The sequence below is a fragment of the Centroberyx gerrardi genome, chromosome 1, assembly GCF_048128805.1.
Source record: "Centroberyx gerrardi isolate f3 chromosome 1, fCenGer3.hap1.cur.20231027, whole genome shotgun sequence".
Lineage (NCBI taxonomy): Eukaryota > Metazoa > Chordata > Actinopteri > Beryciformes > Berycidae > Centroberyx > Centroberyx gerrardi.
Genome location: NC_135997.1, coordinates 36232214 through 36249969, shown reverse-complemented (window position 1 = coordinate 36249969; position 17756 = coordinate 36232214). Strand labels below are relative to the sequence as shown.

Sequence of the window (17756 nt, the reverse complement as noted above, 5' to 3'; positions counted from 1 at the left end):
ATTGCTTGATTATTTATTTTATTGTATAATTCCTTCAATGACGCACAATCTAATTTATGCAAGTTAAATATAGCACATTAATTTGTAAAACAGCTATCTGGAGTAATTGTTGTACTGTTTTTGGCCATTTCATATGTCTCAAGTACTATTATTTATATAATTATTCATAGTATTATTACAATTGATGCACTATTGATATTTATCAAGACTGTGCATGATATATATTCATTATTAGCATCACGACTGTGCATGCACGTACATTGTACATACAACTACTTTTACATTGTAGTATTCTGTATACTATACTGAATATTCTGTATGCATTTATGGTACTTCAACCCATTACTCCTATTGTTTTTGTGTTCACACTATTCAAATCACATTCAAATCACAGATTGTAGGTGTTTTTATTTCCAGGATGAGCGCACATGATCGACCAATCAGAGCTGGCTGAGAGATTTAGGACTTTTCTCTGATTTTTATCAGACAGTTTTATTATTTTTCACCTTTTTCATACTGCACATTTTCTCAAACTTTTTGGTATATACTGTCATAAAGTACCTTTCATTAGTACTTTTCTTTTTTTTTTCTCTCTCTCTAAATACTCTCTTAATGCTGTAATCCAGACTTTTATCACTCTTGAATTTGTCGATAAAATCCCAAAACAACGCTTCATTTCATGCATTTGATGAATTTGTGGCTTTTGATTTCCTGGACGAAAATGAAGACAATATTTTCATTTAATGTACGAAATGATCTTATATTAAATTAAATTGTGTAGATTTATGCAATTGTAACATGATCAAAGTTTATTTCGTGGCATGAAATCTATGTAGTGAAACACGTGGAAAGCATTTTGTGGATGAAATGAAGGTAACGCTCGGTGCATCAAGGTTCAATCAGTGCTGCGGAAAGCTCGGCACACTGCAAGTGTTTGTCACATTTTCCATTGTATTGCAAGTGCTACATGCATATTATTAACACTAAAGTCATTGAATACTTCATTAAACTTGAAGGTAAAGTTTGGAACCGTGGAACAAAAACTTATTCCAGCAACAAAATCAACAGCGCTCTCACATAGAGCTGCATGACATGCCATTCATAAAAGTCATTATTTCTTTTACTTAGGGTTCAAGTCTGTTTATTTGTCTTATACACAGCATACACAGGGAAACAGAGCTATGAAATGCTTGTATGTCGGGTCCGCTCAGTATAAAAAGACTAGTATCGCTATTTCAGTGATTTTTTTTTATACTCCAAAAGCTACTGAAGGAATGTAATTAAGTTAGTCCATCATGATTATGTCTAATTGAAACCTAAAGGAATATATATATAAAACCATTTTTCAGAAGGTGACCATGCAGAGGTTGGATCATTCTCAGCTGCTGTCAGTTCAGTTTCAGATCTGGACTTCTGAAGCCTTCAGCCAACAGACCGCAGCCTGACAGCTGATCTGCATCCACAGCAATCTAACAACCTGATGTACAAAGGAAATACATCATGCTGCAAAACTGTGTGTTTGGAGTAGAAACAACAACCAAATCAGTGTCTGTATTTTTTCATGAAATATAACAATATATTCAGGGAGAAAATGGAGATGCACTTGATGATATAACATGGACACACACTTCACCAAAAGCACAAAACGACAACAAAGTCTAAGATATTTAAAACATGACAGATTTCAATCATCGTGCTTTTACGCACACGCTCATCTCACATTTCCTCATATACCGTTATTATTATATACAGTTATTAGTACTAAATAATAGTGAAATAACCCGTATGGATAATATTTGTTTAATGTCAACTGTTGATAATTTTATGCACACACTCATCTCCTCATTTATACAACTATGGAAAAAGATATTGGTTGATTTTAGCAAAATTATACTCACATATGTAGTAAAAAAAAAAATTTGACAATAAAAAGTATAAAATAAAATGTTTGAAACTGGGCTTGTTTATACAATCAATGTTAATTTTAACTTAAATTGTTGGAAACATGATAGATGTTTAGCTTGGTGTGACATTAATAAAATACCAAATAAAACAAAGGTTCATAGGAAAGATATTTTAACCTGTCAATCATCAACAACAGACTCTCAGGTGAACAACAACAACTTGATTCTGTCTGGTTAAATATCTCATTCATTTCATTTTCCAAATAAAATGTCTGTTTTCTTGTACATTTTCTCATTTTAAAGGCATAGCTGTGTGTGTGTGTGTGTGTGTGTGTGTGTGTGTGTGTGTGTGTGTGTGTGTGTGTGTTCCTGTACAGAGTGAACTATCATGTCAGCAGCTGTGTTTGGTCAGCAGTGTGAGTGTTTCTCTCTCCCTCCTCTATCTGACAAGAGACACTGAGGAACCAGACGAGACAAACCTAAACCCAAACCCAGGATAGAGTGGTTCAGTGAATGTGGAGTGGAAGGTGTGGATGTGGATCAGTGAGTCAGAGGAAACTCTGTAGAAGGACAGAGAGCCAGCAGACCAGTCCAGATACACTGCTACTCTGTTAGAGGAGGAGGAGGAGGAGGAGGAGGGGGTTAGTATGTCTGTTCTTCTGTTATTGTGCCAGGCAGAGTAACGATCATCAGAGCAGAACAGACTCCAGGACTTTTCATTCCCTCCAATCCAGCAGTCATCACCCCCTCCTCTCCTACTGATTCCTCTGTAAGTCACTCCTATATAAACCTCTCCTTTCCTCTCGACCTCCCAGTAACAGCGACCAGTCAGACCATTTCTACACAGCAGCTGTTTCCAGTAGTCAAATCTCTCTGGGTGATCAGGATATGGCTGCTTCTCTCTCACCTCTGTCACCTTTCTGTTGTCTTCAGACAGGAAGAGCTTTCTGTTTGCTGTGTTTGGGTCCAGAGTGAGTTCACAGACATCTGATGGAGAGAACAAGACACAATACAGAAACCATTTTTATTCTAATAGACCTGTTTATTATTTGTTGATTTATTAACAGCTTGACCTTTAATTTCTTCACAGTTTCACGATGACACATTATATCAGCCATCATCTTCATTCTCAGTAGGACTTGAATGAATAGATGTCACATGCTGCTGTGTAGAGGGACTTACCATGTAAGTAGTTGAATGTTTGCTGCTTTGTTTTCATGAATGAAACTAAATACACACTTACACTTCCTCAGACCTGGTTTCAACCTCTGGACTCCACCATGGTCCACACTGTGGGGGAAACAAAGTCAGACCAGCATATTCTCTTTGATAATGGAAACATGGGCATTAAATAACCTTCCTGATGAATAATTTTCCATACAGCATCACTCATGTACACCATTAAACATTAAACAATATTCCTCAGCTTCTCAGCATGACAGAGAAAATGTGTGCCCGCTCTCAGCCTTCTAGCAGACGTTGCCTCTCCAGACCTGAGAGAGTCCAGTCTCCAGTGTGGATCCTCCAGTCCAGCAGAGAGCAGCTTCACTCCTGAGTCTCCTGGATGATTGTAGCTCAGGTCCAGCTCTCTCAGATGGGAGGGGTTGGAGCTCAGAGCTGAGGCCAGAGAAGCACAGCCTTCCTCTGTGAGCAGACAGCCTGCCAGCCTGCACACACACACACACACACACACATACAGAGAGAGAGAGAGAGAAAAGAAGCCACATGTTAGATTTTATTAGTATACTACTGTGAAATTAGCTGCGATAATTAAGTCAAATGCTAGCAAAACTGTAACTGCCTCAAATACAAACAGTTGACTAGATGATCAGCTTTGTGGTTTCATTTGCTCCAGTTTGAGAGTTCTCCACTCACTTTGTGACAGAATATCAGAAGTCCTTTCTGGTATTTTAGGTTTCAACAACTGATGCAGCAAGGAGAGGCAAGAATGAAATGTCCTCATGGAAAATATGTTTATTTGCTGATAGTAACCTGCATGTAAAGCAGGGTTTAAATGGTCGTCTATTGAACAGGTTGAGGAATACTGACCTGAGAGTTTCCAGTCTACAGTGTGGACTCTCCAGTGCAGCAGAGAGCAGCTTCACTCCTGAATCCTGCAGGTCGTTGTTACTCAGGTCCAGCTCTCTCAGACTAGAGGACTGGGAGCTGAGAACTGAGGCCAGAGCTTCACAGCTTCTCTCTGACAGCTGACAGCCGCTCAGCCTGAAGGATATGTACAGATGTGAAAATGTTACTCTCTTATAATTAATATGATATCTGTGTTTTGTTAGTCACTGCTATTATGGCTGTGTATGAAAAGCTGCATGAGAAGAATACTGATTTTGAACATTTTCAAGATTTCCTTTGAACAGTACTACAGTAAAATGGCTCTTTAATCCCAATGTTAAAGTTTCAAGTTCAACCTTTACAGCCAGGAAGATAATAAGGAACCAAGGCACTCAACTTGAGGTGAAAAATATGAAATGCCTTTATTCCATTGGCAAGTTGTAAATTCTGAACATTGTTAAAAAGCTCTGACATGTTTCGGCGTCTTGCCTTCTTCTGGGAGCTTACACAAAGCACAATGGTAAGAGACTTAAAGGAGAGACAAAGGTAAAACAGGTGTTCTCATTCAGCAATCCTTGTCAATCTGACAAGTGGAGTGCAGGTAGCCACTCCCCTAGAGGGAACAGGCAGGAACAACAAGAGGCAGCGGCAACTTAAAATAACCATATCAAGTGAACAGCACATAAAAATATACAAGGCCAATAGGCACTCATGTTGAACACTATACAATTTAAGGGGGTGACAGGGAAAGAGGATAAAAAACATATATATGCATATATACATACACATACAGACATACCCATATGTATGCATATATATATACATACACATAAACAGCTATATTCTGGAAATATAGCTGTTTATGTTATAGGAAATGAGTCAGATCTAAATCTTCATTTAAGCCTGGGTAATGTGGAGCTCCAAGCCTCAAAAAACACCTTTTAAACCCAAATCTACCTTTTGTCCTGCTACCCTCAATGCTACATTAAATACCTTTGCTAAAAAGATTGACTATGAGGTTGGTCATCTATTTAAGCAGAAGAATGATACATCTAAGTCCCACAATCTCTCTAAAGATGAACAAAGTGCTTTAAATGAAGTGTTGAAAAATGAGGACTTGGTGATTAAAAGACAGATAAAGGAGCTGCTATAGTTGTTTGGGGCAAAGACAAATATGTAGAAGAGGCTAACAATCAACTAAGTAATACAGAATACTATGAACCTCTGACTTACAATCCTACTGAGTCTCTCAAACTGGAACTGAAAGAAATCTTATCAAGATGTAGCGGAGGGGTAATGCCACCGCCTTGTAGGGGTAGATAAAGTGTCCTCACCCTAGACCATTGGATAGTGAAGGCTCTATGTCCCCACCCTCCAGTACGATTAGTCTCTGTACCCACGACTACAGGTATGTTTGTGCCTATCTTGCTGAATGAAATTACCGTAATAATCTACCTGAGATGTGGTGAGGTGGGCTTCAGGATCTTCTTCTATCACAGTAGCTACCTGAAGTGTATAGTGTAAGCTCAACCTACTTACTGGTCCAGCATGAGCCCTCCCTCCCCAGATCTTGCAGGATAGGTGAGACGCCCCTACTCTAAGGTAAATCACATACACATAAAAGAACATGAGAAATTACATTATCCTAATAAGACTTAACATTTATTTAGAATTTGTATTTCTTTTGAATTCAGTAGAAAACCAGTTTGGCAAAATAGAAACAAAATCCCACTCAGAGATCAGTGACTTGGGGAGTTTGACAGGGGAGGCGAGCTGGTCAGGTGAGTTAACAAAAGGCACTTCGATTAAAATGCAAATGTATTTGCACATACGTGTTATGCTTTTACCCTTTGCATTCAGAAGAGGCTCTGGAAAGATGAATATTAATTTTTTTGCCTTTTTCCAGCTGCAGTGAAGAGATGGAAGGTGAAGGCCACAGAAAACGAAAAAGCAGCCATAGGACTTGCACCAGCAAGGACTGGGGCGATGGGGTTTGGGATTTGTCTCAATAAACAAGCAAATGCAACATTATTTTCAAAATGTTTTTTGTGTTTTCTCTATATCCCGAACGCTTTCTTTTGTTGAAGAGTATTATGTAATGTATTTCTCTATGCCCTAAATGGGTTAAAGATTTAAAGTATTCCATAAAAAAACACTACAAGGTATCATAGAAAGACATGAAATTTCGATTAATTCTATTTTCTTTCATAAGTTTGTGGGTATTTAGTGGCTTCGCTGACAAGTAAATTTTATATAGGTTGAAATGTCATCTATAAAACTTTCATATCAGCCCCTCCACTAGACGTCGTATTGACCTCCAGGCGGATGTCGATTAGACCTCTGATCGACGTCGAAATGTTTGCTGGGAACTGTCCGTTTTGACATCTGTCTCTGTTTTAATAGTTACAGATTGAATTAATGCTAATAACCACCGGGGGAAAAGTTGCTGTCTCTCCCACAGTCAACACGTTCTCTTCCTCCGTTCTACTTTTCAGGCACGCCCAAACACACTGAAACCGGGCTCTGATAGGCTGACACGAACAGACATTCAAATTCTGATAGGATAATATACCTGTCCACAATAATTACACCGAACAAATAGAACATAGAAATATAATACAAAGAATTACAATTCTTGTATCCTCTACAAAGAGCTAGAGATAATAATTGGATTTCAGATAATGAGTTTAAGTTTATTTTCAATGAAAACCCCAGACTGGCATCTTTGTACTTACTCCCGAAAATTCATAAGACTCTGGAAACCCCCCAGGTAGACCCGTCAACTCAGGCAAAGACAGCCTTACAGAGCCCATCTCTAAATTTATTGACTACTTTCTTAAACCTGAGCTACCATCTCTTCCAGCCTATATCCAAGACACCACAGATGTCCTTAATAAGATACAACAACTAAGTAATATAGGACATAATACTGTACTGGCTACTATGGATGTTGAAACACTTTACACAACAACAGAACATGAAGGAGGTCTGTCAGCACTAAAGCATTTCCTGAGTGAGAGATCAGAAACAGATCACCCTCCATCACAATTCATACTATCCCTGACAGAATGGACTCTAAATAATAACATCTTTGTTTTTCAAGACCGCCTATTTAGACAAGCTAAAGGGTGAGCCATGGGGGCGTTCTGCAGCCCCTCATATACAGGTCTATATATGGGCAAATGGGAAAGAGACTACCGTATTTCCTCTAATATTGGCCTGGGCCTTTATTTAACTAAACTCCAGAGGGTGCATTACGATAATTGCGGTAATCGACGACGGCATGCTCCAGAGACTTCCGCCGGCCGAGCCATCTTGTGGCATACTGCCATCTTGTGGCACTTGTATGTTACTACAAACTACAGCTACTATTTGTTACTATGTATAACAGGCACCAGGAGTTTACCGGTATCCACCGTTGTTTGCATGTAAGCCGAAGCTAACTGAAGCTAAAGTAGAATCTATACAATTATATCATATCGCTATTTATTTCGATGCGCGAGCTCAGTCCACCTGACAGCCCTCTGTTCTGTCGGCGGCATGGAGGTTTCGGTGCGCCGAGGGCTTACTGCCGACGCTTTGAGTTTCCCGGGGGCTCGGTTCCGGCCAGTGCTGATAGCTGGCCGCCGATTTGTTCCCGGTGATCTGGCCGAGATTTCGGCAGGTCCCTACGCCGATGCGTCACCGGGTGTCCCCGATAGGTACAGGCCATGGGCGCGGTGGAGAGGACAGCGGCGGAGAGAGGAGACGGACACGGTCCAGCCATATACTAGGTTTTGACCTAGTCTTGTTTCCTTTGTTTTTTTCCCCGGCCTGTATTTGGGGCCGGCCTTTATTTGTTCGTGTCGACCACGGCCCCGGCCATTATCAGAGACCCGGCTTTTAATTGACTACAGGCCACTATTAGAGGAAATACGGTATGTATTTAACTCACTAAACACCCTTTCCTAGACAAGATTATTTATTGGGGAAGATATAGAGATGACATCTGTTTGTTCTGGGCAGGGTCAGATGAGGATTTGTTAGCCTTTCACCAGTATTTAAATACTACAAACAAAAACATTAAACTTTCTTTGGAATACAACAAAGACCAAATTAATTTCCTACATTTGGAAAAACACAAGGACAAAGAGGCATACTTACATTCCACTATTTTCAGGAAACCTACTTCCTGTAATACAATTCTCCATGCAAAAAGTTGTCATCCTAAACACCTTAAAGAAAATATACCTTATGGTCAGTTCCAAAGACTAAGGAGAACATGTGACCAAGAGAGAGATTTTGACCAAAAGGCTGAAGAAATGAGAATTGTTTCTTTCAAAGAGGCTATGAGAAGGCAGTAGTTGAAAAAGCTAGTAGAGCAAAAGATGTAGACAGAGAAACACTTTTGCAGAGAAAGTCATTCCATCATAAACCTGAGAGAATCTATTTCTCTACAACATTCAGTACTGAGGCAAATCATATGAAGAATATTATTAAAAAGAACTGGAGTATTCTTCAGTGTGATGCCTCATTACGAGATATGTTTTCAGAGCCCCCTATCTTCAGTTTTAAACGCTCACCTAGCCTTGGTGATAAGCTGGTTCATAGTCACCTACCTGCCATCCAAAAACTACCTGGCTTCCTCCAAAGCCTGTTGGTTGCTTTCAATGTGGTCACTGTAACCACTGTTCTAATGTACAACAATGCAAGAGCTTCCAAGATAATCATATAAATAATATTTATAAAATAAGACATTTCACAAATTGTAAGACAACATTTGTTATTTATAAATTGGAATGCCCCTTTGCAACGTGTTTTATGTTGGGAGAACTAAACGCAGGCTCCAAGATAGACTCTCAGAACATAAATATGCCATAAGGACGAATAATGAAAACCCTATGGCCAAACACTTCAAAGAGAAGCACAACAGTAATCCTTTTATTTTGAAAGCTATTGGCATTGATCACATCCCAGAGTCTATAGGCAGAGGTAATAGGATCAAACAACTTAACCAACGGGAAAGTTTTTGGATTTTGAGGCTTGGAGCTACCCATTACCCTGGCTTAAAGGAAGATTTAGATCTGACTCATTTCCTATAAGGTCTTCCAGAATATAGCTGTTTATGTGCATGTGTATGTATATATATATATGCATACATATGGGCATATCTGTATGTATATCCACCCCCTTAAATTGTATAGTGTTCAACATGAGTGTCTATTGGCCTTGTATATTTTTATGTGCTGTTCACTTGATATGGTTATTTTAAGTTGCCGATGCCTCTTGTTGTTCCTGCCTGTTCCCTCTAGGGGAGTGGCTACCTGCACTCCACTTGTCAGATTGACAAGGATTGCTGAATGAGAACACCTGTTTCACCTTTGTCTCTCCTTTAAGTCTCTTAGCATTGTGCTTTGTGTAAGCTCCCAGAAGAAGGCAAGACGGCGAAACGCGTCGGAGCTTTTTAACAATGTTCAGAATTTACAACTTGCCAATGGAATAAAGGCATTTCATATTTTTCACCTCAAGTTGTGTGCCTTGGTTCCTTATTATCTTCCTGGCTAATATATATCCTCTGCCAAAGACCACCTTCTTGTCTGATACAGCTGATAGTTTCAAGAAGCTCTCCAGTCCTATCGCCCTTTATTCAACCTTTACAGTTTGAGGAATACTGACCTGAGAGTCTCCAGTCTACAGTGTGGACTCTCCAGTCCAGCAGAGAGCAGCTTCACTCCTGAATCCTGCAGGTCGTTGTTACTCAGGTCCAGCTCTCTCAGACTAGAGGACTGGGAGCTGAGAACTGATGACAACTTCTTACAGCATTTCTCTGTGAGCTTGTTTTGATTCAACCTGACAAAACAGATAGAAAATGTTTCCTTCATATTTTAGATATTTAGCTTCCAGAGCGACTCACTGTCAGTGAGCAGGAAGGAGTTCAGTCTCTTACTCAAGTACACTTGTGCAGGGAACATTTGGTGTTTCAGAGATCAAACATGTGATGCTCTAACCCTGTCCAACCCTTTAATACAATTAAAAGGAACAGAGTAGAAAAGAAGAGAAATACAACACAATACATTTTATCATACAGAGTTCATGCCAAACTAAACAATTTTGTTTGACAAATGGAGAAAAATTATGAACATGTCAAGAAACAGCATGCAATATTATAGTTACAACATATTGTTAGACAAAAGCATCATAACCTGATCTTACCTGAGAGTTTCCAGTCTACAGTGTGGACTCTCCAGTCCAGCAGAGAGCAGCTTCACTCCTGAATCCTGCAGGTCGTTGTTACTCAGGTCCAGCTCTCTCAGACTAGAGGACTGGGAGCTGAGAACTGAGGCCAGAGCTTCACAGCTTCTCTTTGACAGCTTACGGACACTCAGCCTCAATGGAGATGTACAGATATGAAATGTTACTCTCTTTTATTTAATATAATTGATTTCTGTGTTTTTTAGACACTGCTATTATGGCTGTGTATGAAAAGCTGGATGAGAAGAATACTGACTTTGAATATTTATAAGTTTTCCTTAAATTGGACATTACTTAAGTAAAATGGCTCTTAAATCTCAATGTTAAACTTGCAGGCTCAACCTTTACAGGTTCAGGAACAGAGCTGGAAATAACACTCGCCCGCTTGCCAGCTGTGAGTATTTTTCATCTCAGGCGAGTCAGATACAAAGATCACTCAAACCCAGAAGACAAATGATAAATAAACATAAACCGTTATGCCTGCAGATTTGCAAGTTGGAGAATTGTTCAGCATTGGTGGACGTTTGCACTCTGCTGAGTGCCTTGTAGTTTACCTTGTTAAACTTGAACATTACATCACTTATACTGATCTAGCATTAATAAAATATGATATATACAAAAGAACACAAACTTGTGATTTTGACGTTAAGTGTGTAACTTTAGAAAATTATCTGTCTCAATAAACTTGAATATTACATTATCTGTACTGGGATTTAAATAATTTCTCTGGGCTAGTAGAAATTTCAGCCCACTAGTACCCAAAATCTCTAAGTTCCACCCCTGTTCAGGAATACTGACCTGAGAGTTTCCAGTCTACAGTGTGGACTCTCCAGTCCAGCAGAGAGCAGCTTCACTCCTGAATCCTGCAGGTCATTGTTACTCAGGTCCAGCTCTCTCAGACAAGAGGACTGGGAGCTGAGAACTGAGGCCAGAGCTTCACAGCTTCTCTCTGACAGCTTACAGTAGCTCAGCCTCAATGTAGATGTACAGATATGAAAATGTTACTCGCTTTTATTTAATATAATTGATTTCTTTGTTTTTTTTAGACACTGCTATTATGGCTGTGTATGAAAAGCTGGATGAGAAGAATACTGACTTTGAATATTTATAAGTTTTCCTTAAATTGAACATTACTTAAGTAAAATGGCTCTTAAATCTCAATGTTAAACTTGCAGGCTCAACCTTTACAGGTTCAGGAACAGAGCTGGAAATAACACTCGCCCGCTCGCCAGCTGTGAGTATTTTTCATCTCAGCTGAGTCAGATAAAAAGATCACTCAAACCCAGAAGACAAATGGTAAATAAATAAATATAAACCATTATGGCTGCAGATTTGCAAATTCAGGCTGCAACTTCGCAAGTTGGAGAATTGTTCAGCATTGGTGGACGTTTGCACTCTGCTGAGTGCCTTGTAGTTTATCTTGTTAAACTTGAACATTATACCACTTATACTGATCTAGCATTAATAAAATATGATATATACAAAAGAACACAAACTTGTGATTTTGATGTTAAGTGTGTAACTTTAGAAAATTATCTGTCTCAATAAACTTGAATATTACATTATCTGTACTGGGCTTGAAATAATTTCTCCGGGCTTGTAGAAATTTCAGCCCACTAGTACCCAAAATCTCTAAGTTCCACCCCTGTTCAGGAATACTGACCTGAGAGTTTCCAGTCTACAGTGTGGACTCTCCAGTCCAGCAGAGAGCAGCTTCACTCCTGAATCCTGCAGGTCGTTGTTACTCAGGTCCAGCTCTCTCAGACTAGAGGACTGGGAGCTGAGAACTGTGGCCAGAGCTTCACAGCTTCTCTCTGACAGCTTACAGACACTCAGCCTGAAGAAGCATTAGTGATAAAGAGATACAACAAGATTGAAAATATATATTTTTTTCTCTTCTGTATAAATATTACATTTAATATATTGAATCTATCCAGTTATGTATGCACCTACAGAGCTATATTGGAGGCTTTGACCACTGGCAGCAGCCTCAGAAGAGCCTCCTCTGAAGCAGAGTATTTCTTCAGGTCAAACACGTCCAGCTCTTCTTCTGATGACAGTAAGATGAAGACCAGAGCCGACCACTGAGCAGGGGAGAGTTCATCTGTGGAGAGACTTCCTGATCTCAGATGCTGTTGGATCTCCTCCACTAGAGAACGGTCATTAATCTCATTCAGACAGTGGAACAGATTGATGCTTCTCTCTGGAGAGGGATTCTCCCTGATCTTCTGCTTGATGTACTGGACTGTTTCCTGATTGGTCTGTGAGCCACTTCCTGTCCGTGTCAGCAGGCCTCGTAGGAGAGTCTGATTGGTTTTCAGTGAAAGGCCCAGGAGGAAGCGAAGGAACAAGTCCAGGTGTCCATTTGGACTCTGTAAGGCCTTGTCCACAGCACTCTGGTGGAGGTGTTTGATGTTAGATTTGTCTCTGAATAGTGTAGACCGCCAGGATGTTGATTGAGTTTCTGACAGTTTATTGACACCAGTGTTGATGAATGACAGAAAGACATAAACAGCAGCCAGAAACTCCTGAATGCTCAGATGGACAAAGCAGAACACCTTGTCCTGGTTCAGGCCATGCTCCTCTTTAAAGATCTGTGTGAACACTCCTGAGTACACGGAGGCTGCTCTGATATCAATGCCACACTCTGTCAGGTCGGCTTCATAGAAGATCAGGTTGCCTTTCTCCAGCTGCTCAAAAGCCAGTTTTCCCAGAGAGAGAATCATCTTCCTGCTCTCTGTATTCCAGTGTGGATCTGTCTCAGCTCTCCCATGATACTTGACATTCCTCTGGATGGACTGAACCACCAGGAAGTGGATGTACATCTCAGTCAGGGTCTTGGGCATCTTTCCTCTCTTACTGGTTCTCAACACATGGTCCAGAACTGTAGCAGTGATCCAGCAGAAGACTGGGATGTGGCACATGATGTGGAGGCTTCGTGAAGTCTTGATGTGGGAGATGATTCTGCTGGCCTGCTCCTCATCTCTGAATCTCTTCCTGAAGTACTCCTCCTTCTGTGGGTCAGTGAAGCCTCTCACCTCTGTCACCATGTCAACGCACTCAGGAGGGATCTGATTGGCTGCTGCAGGTCGTGTGGTTATCCAGAGACGAGCAGAGGGAAGCAGTTTCCCCTTGATGAGGTTTGTCAGCAGCACGTCCACTGAGGTTGACTCTGTAACATCAGTCCAGATCTCGTTGTTCTGGAAGTCTAGAGGAAGTCGACACTCATCCAGACCGTCAAAGATGAACACAACCTGGAACTCGTCAAACCTGCAGATTCCTGCTTCTTTGGTCTCAATAAAGAAGTGATGAAGAAATTCCACCAAGCTGTACTTTTCCCCTTTCAGCATATTCAGCTCTCTGAAAGTGAATGGAAATGTGAACTGTATATCCTGGTTGGCTTTGTCTTCAGCCCAGTCCAGAGTGAACTTCTGTGTTAAGACTGTTTTCCCAATGCCAGCCACTCCCTTTGTCATCAATGTTCTGGTTGGTTTGTCTCTTCCAGGTAAGGGTTTAAAGATGTCTTCACATTTGATTGTTGTTTCTGGTCTCGCTGGTTTCCTGGATGCTGTTTCAATCTGTCTGACCTCATGTTCATCATTGACCTCTCCACTCCCTCCCTCTGTGATGTAGATCTCTGTGTAGATCTGCTTCAGAAGTGTTGGGTTTCCTGCTTTAGCAATCCCCTCAAACAAACACTGAAACTTCTCCTTCAGATTAGATTTCAGTTCACGTTGGCACCAAGGAGCAAGAGTTCCTGAATGAACAAATAACATCAACAAGAGGATGTTACTGTAAATATGAGAAGTGTAAACATTTCTTGGTGATTGCATACTTTGCCCAATCCCATGGCATCTATTCTGCTCATCACATGTTTTTTTAATGAACAATACTGTGTTTAGCATTTTAAGCCTCATGAACAAGTAGTGAAGTAACAGTAGTGAATGTAAACATCTCCTATTTTCCACCATTTCCCCTCTCCACCATGTTAAACCTGTTAAAAGCCTCTTACTGCTCTGCAGAGAGTCAGCCAGCTCCTCCTGCTTCAGTCTCCTCAGGAAGTGCAGTGTGATCTGCAGAAAAGCCTCTCTGCTGCTCCTCCTCTGCTCTTCCTCCCCACTGTCCACATCCTCCACATCCTCCACATCCTCCCTCTGCCTCTCTAAGCATTCTGGGTAATCTGGACGCAGGACCCTCTGGAACCTTTTCAGCTCGTTCTTCACAAAAGTGACAATGTTCTCCTCAAGCAGCTGGAACAGAATAATATTTGAATTAAACATCAGATCTATCTGGCGTACACTGAAAGCATGGAGATTATTATGACCAGAGTGGTTGTTTTGCATTTCATTTCATTTGTATCTGAGGTAAAATGTGTTGTTGTACATTTACACACCATAAATATGGAGTTCAGGTCTGTTTGATGCTCCAGGACAGACTGACCACTGGGAACCTCTGAGCTCTCCTGGTGGACTCTGGAGAAAACATGATGTATTAGGGCATATAATGTCATACACACACACACACACGTGGTTAAAGGTGACTGTGTTCTGTCATGATGGATCGTAGTAGAAACACAATGTGAACTCTACTGTTAACGCAGCTCTGATTATTGGATGTGAAGAAACTAAATCAACAGAGTATCATGACTTCTTTCCTCTGTTCAGTAGAATCAAATAATAACTAATATGTTTTCAATTCTTACCTTTGCTCAGTAGAGTGCTGTCCATCTTTGAACAGAAGAGGAGGATCCATAGACCAGTCACTCTTCATGGACACACAGCTGGGTACAGGGGAGTCTGCTCTCTCCTGCTGGATCCTGCTCAGGATTGATAAAACAGGGTGGTGGCAGTAAAAATGTTAGAGAAGCAGAGTTTTGACCAGCAGGTGAATATGTAACTCTTTCTCCACCCTGTGCAACTACCACCAATTAGACCTTGAGTAAGGAACTCAACCCCCAGATTGTTCTGGTAGAGCTGCTCAGTGACCAACAGCAGAAGACTGTGGTTGTACTGAGCAGCTCTGGTATGAATATCTGTAACTGTATGCATGTGAAGCAGAGCAATGCTGCAAAAGAGCATGTATGTAAAGTGAAACCCTTCTGGATAAATACAGTAATTGTTAAAAATAAGTATATAATGTTACATGTTTTAATGCTAATAACAACTTACTTTTTGTCTGATGAATGCTGTTCTTTAAAATTAATATCAAAATCCTTGGAGTCGTCACTCTTCATGGACACACAGCTGGGTACAGGGGAGTCTGGTCTCTCCTGCTGGACTGGGCTTCAACACAACAGAAAAAAGAGCTTTTACTCTGAATAATGATGGGTTAATGATTTCACTGCTGAGCTCTGAGATGGGGAACAGTCATGGACAGTTAGAGATCCTCATCTTACCTCTTAGCTTTGGTCTGGCTGTCATGTTCCCCAGACAGAGTGGTTTTAGAGGGAGGGAGCCCCTCCTCTCTCTCCTCAGACAGACTCATAGTGGAGCGAACACCTTTACACAAACACACCCAACATGCTGTTAGATGGACTGATTCATTAGAATAAAGTTTCCTTTACAGGATATATTACTTAAAGTGCTGTGATCACTCTGTCAGCAACATGTCACATATACACTGAGTGTACAAACCTCAAACCTGCAGGCTGTGTCCTGATTAAACACGTTCAGAAAGCAACACGTCAAATTACTGCTGCTACTTCTGCTCTTATTAGATGACTTCATTAACACTCAAACACTGATATGTTGGGAAACCGTAAGAAGTGTTGAGTTGTGTTTTGAACCTAAACAACGGCTTTTCAGACAGACGCAATTTCCTCTTTTTATCGGCTAAATAAGATAATATTAGCTTATTTAGCCGATGGTAGGCGGTAATATTATGATAAAAAAAACAAAAAAACAAGCTGAGTCTTTAAAGTTGAATACACTGTAAACTGCTTACAATACCTTTTGTCGTTAAATCAACTGCGTCATGCCGATAAGTAAAAGTGAAAGAAGCAGCTTCAACACGGAAATCAGATAGAGAGAGAGAGAGAGAGAGAGAGAGAGAGAGAGAGAGTGAGAGAGAGGATATGAAACTTTCCCTTCATTTACATTTTAACAGTATTCGTTTTTCCCTTCGCCAGTAATATTGATCAGTCAGTCACTCTTCAGTAAAAATGATTTCTGATGCTCATAATTATTTTGTCTCCTGCTTCTTTTTATTCTTCTTTTCTATTCTATTCTATCACTTCATTTAACTCCTTTGCTGTTCTATTATCTGTAAAGCAGCATTGTATAGATGTTTTTGAAAAGCCCTGTAAAAATAAAGGTTAAAAGTCTAGTAGCAGTGGTGGTATTAGTAATATTTTGAGTGAGTTTTAAATTAATACGCAGTACCCGATTCTGTACACTAAAAATCTTTGGAAATGGGCAGGCTGACACATTTCTATGAAGAAGGACACACAGCGCCATAGATGTGAAGCAGCAGAGTTGCAGAGAGGAGGCGAGTGACTGATCCTGGTTCAGTCAAGTAGAGATGGTAGACATCGACATGCCGCCTAACGGCCGCTAGGGGGCAGAAAGACTAACAGCGAGTGAGTGAATGTCTCCTAACGGCCGCTAGGGGGCAGAAAGACAGTGAGTGACTGCATCTGAGTTTCCTTTACAATGATTTCTTAGTTTTCATCTGAAAATGTATCTATTTTCTGTATTCCTTCTTTCCTTTAGCTTTTAAATAATCCTAGAACCTACATATACAACTTTTGTACACAACCACACACAGTCTGTCTACTGATACTCACAGTGAAGGGAGCTGAACATGCAGCAGCCCAGTTCCTTCACTAAAGGGACACACACACACACACACACACACACACACACACACACACACACACACACACACACACACACACACACACACACACACACATATACTTATACAAGAGAGTGGTAAAATTAATTTTACTTATTGTATTATATTCCATCATATTCAACACTGTAATCAATGCTTTGGCAATACTGTTCATACAGTTTTAGTTATTTCCAGTCTAATTTTATGTTTTTTTATTTCACTTCATCACAAGGTTTTGTAACAGCTTAATCTTTGTTTTCGTTTAAGATAGTAATGTTGCTTGGCAGGTTTTTTTTTTTGTTTGTTTTTTATTTACCATTGCTTGGCAGGTGAGCCAGTTAATTTCAGACACTGGACACACACACACACACACACACACACACACAAAGGCATTTCTTTCTCTGCTTCCACCAGGATCCAATAAGGCTCAGAGGTCAAAGGTCAGTGCTAAACCTGCTAGCTTTCCTTCCCACCTGATGACCCTGAATAGGAAATATTAGACCCAGAATCACTAGAATATGAGCCTCCTCTGTACAAACTGAACCAAGAGACAGGCAGCACTTTCCTCAGAGGGACTGAATAATCATACTGCCAATGAACGCCCGCCACATTCTTTCATACCAGTCCTTTCCTTGTCAGTCCAGCAGGGGGAGCTGCTGATATTTGAAAATGATTTTTTCCTGAAACTGTCCTCACTCCAGTCTATTACAGTACAACAGT

The 17756-nt window shown here is 40.4% G+C and overlaps 1 protein-coding gene across 1 annotated transcript in view; it reads right to left on the bottom strand.

The window, feature by feature from the left end:
- Positions 1 to 2190: 2190 nt before the first annotated feature.
- LOC139911103 (uncharacterized) overlaps positions 2191 to 17756 on the bottom strand; it is a 31225-nt gene continuing 15659 nt past the window's right edge. The window contains exons 4-15 of the mRNA XM_078285592.1: positions 14905 to 15018; positions 14596 to 14674; positions 14215 to 14452; positions 12156 to 13959; positions 11866 to 12039; positions 11001 to 11174; positions 10164 to 10337; positions 9627 to 9800; positions 3954 to 4127; positions 3398 to 3571; positions 3148 to 3194; positions 2191 to 2891 (exon numbers count right to left, since the gene is read on the bottom strand). Of these exons, the coding sequence (XP_078141718.1) occupies positions 2344 to 2891; positions 3148 to 3194; positions 3398 to 3571; positions 3954 to 4127; positions 9627 to 9800; positions 10164 to 10337; positions 11001 to 11174; positions 11866 to 12039; positions 12156 to 13959; positions 14215 to 14452; positions 14596 to 14674; positions 14905 to 15018 (3874 nt within the window). The 3' untranslated portion in view covers positions 2191 to 2343. The remainder of the gene's footprint in view (positions 2892 to 3147; positions 3195 to 3397; positions 3572 to 3953; positions 4128 to 9626; positions 9801 to 10163; positions 10338 to 11000; positions 11175 to 11865; positions 12040 to 12155; positions 13960 to 14214; positions 14453 to 14595; positions 14675 to 14904; positions 15019 to 17756) is intronic.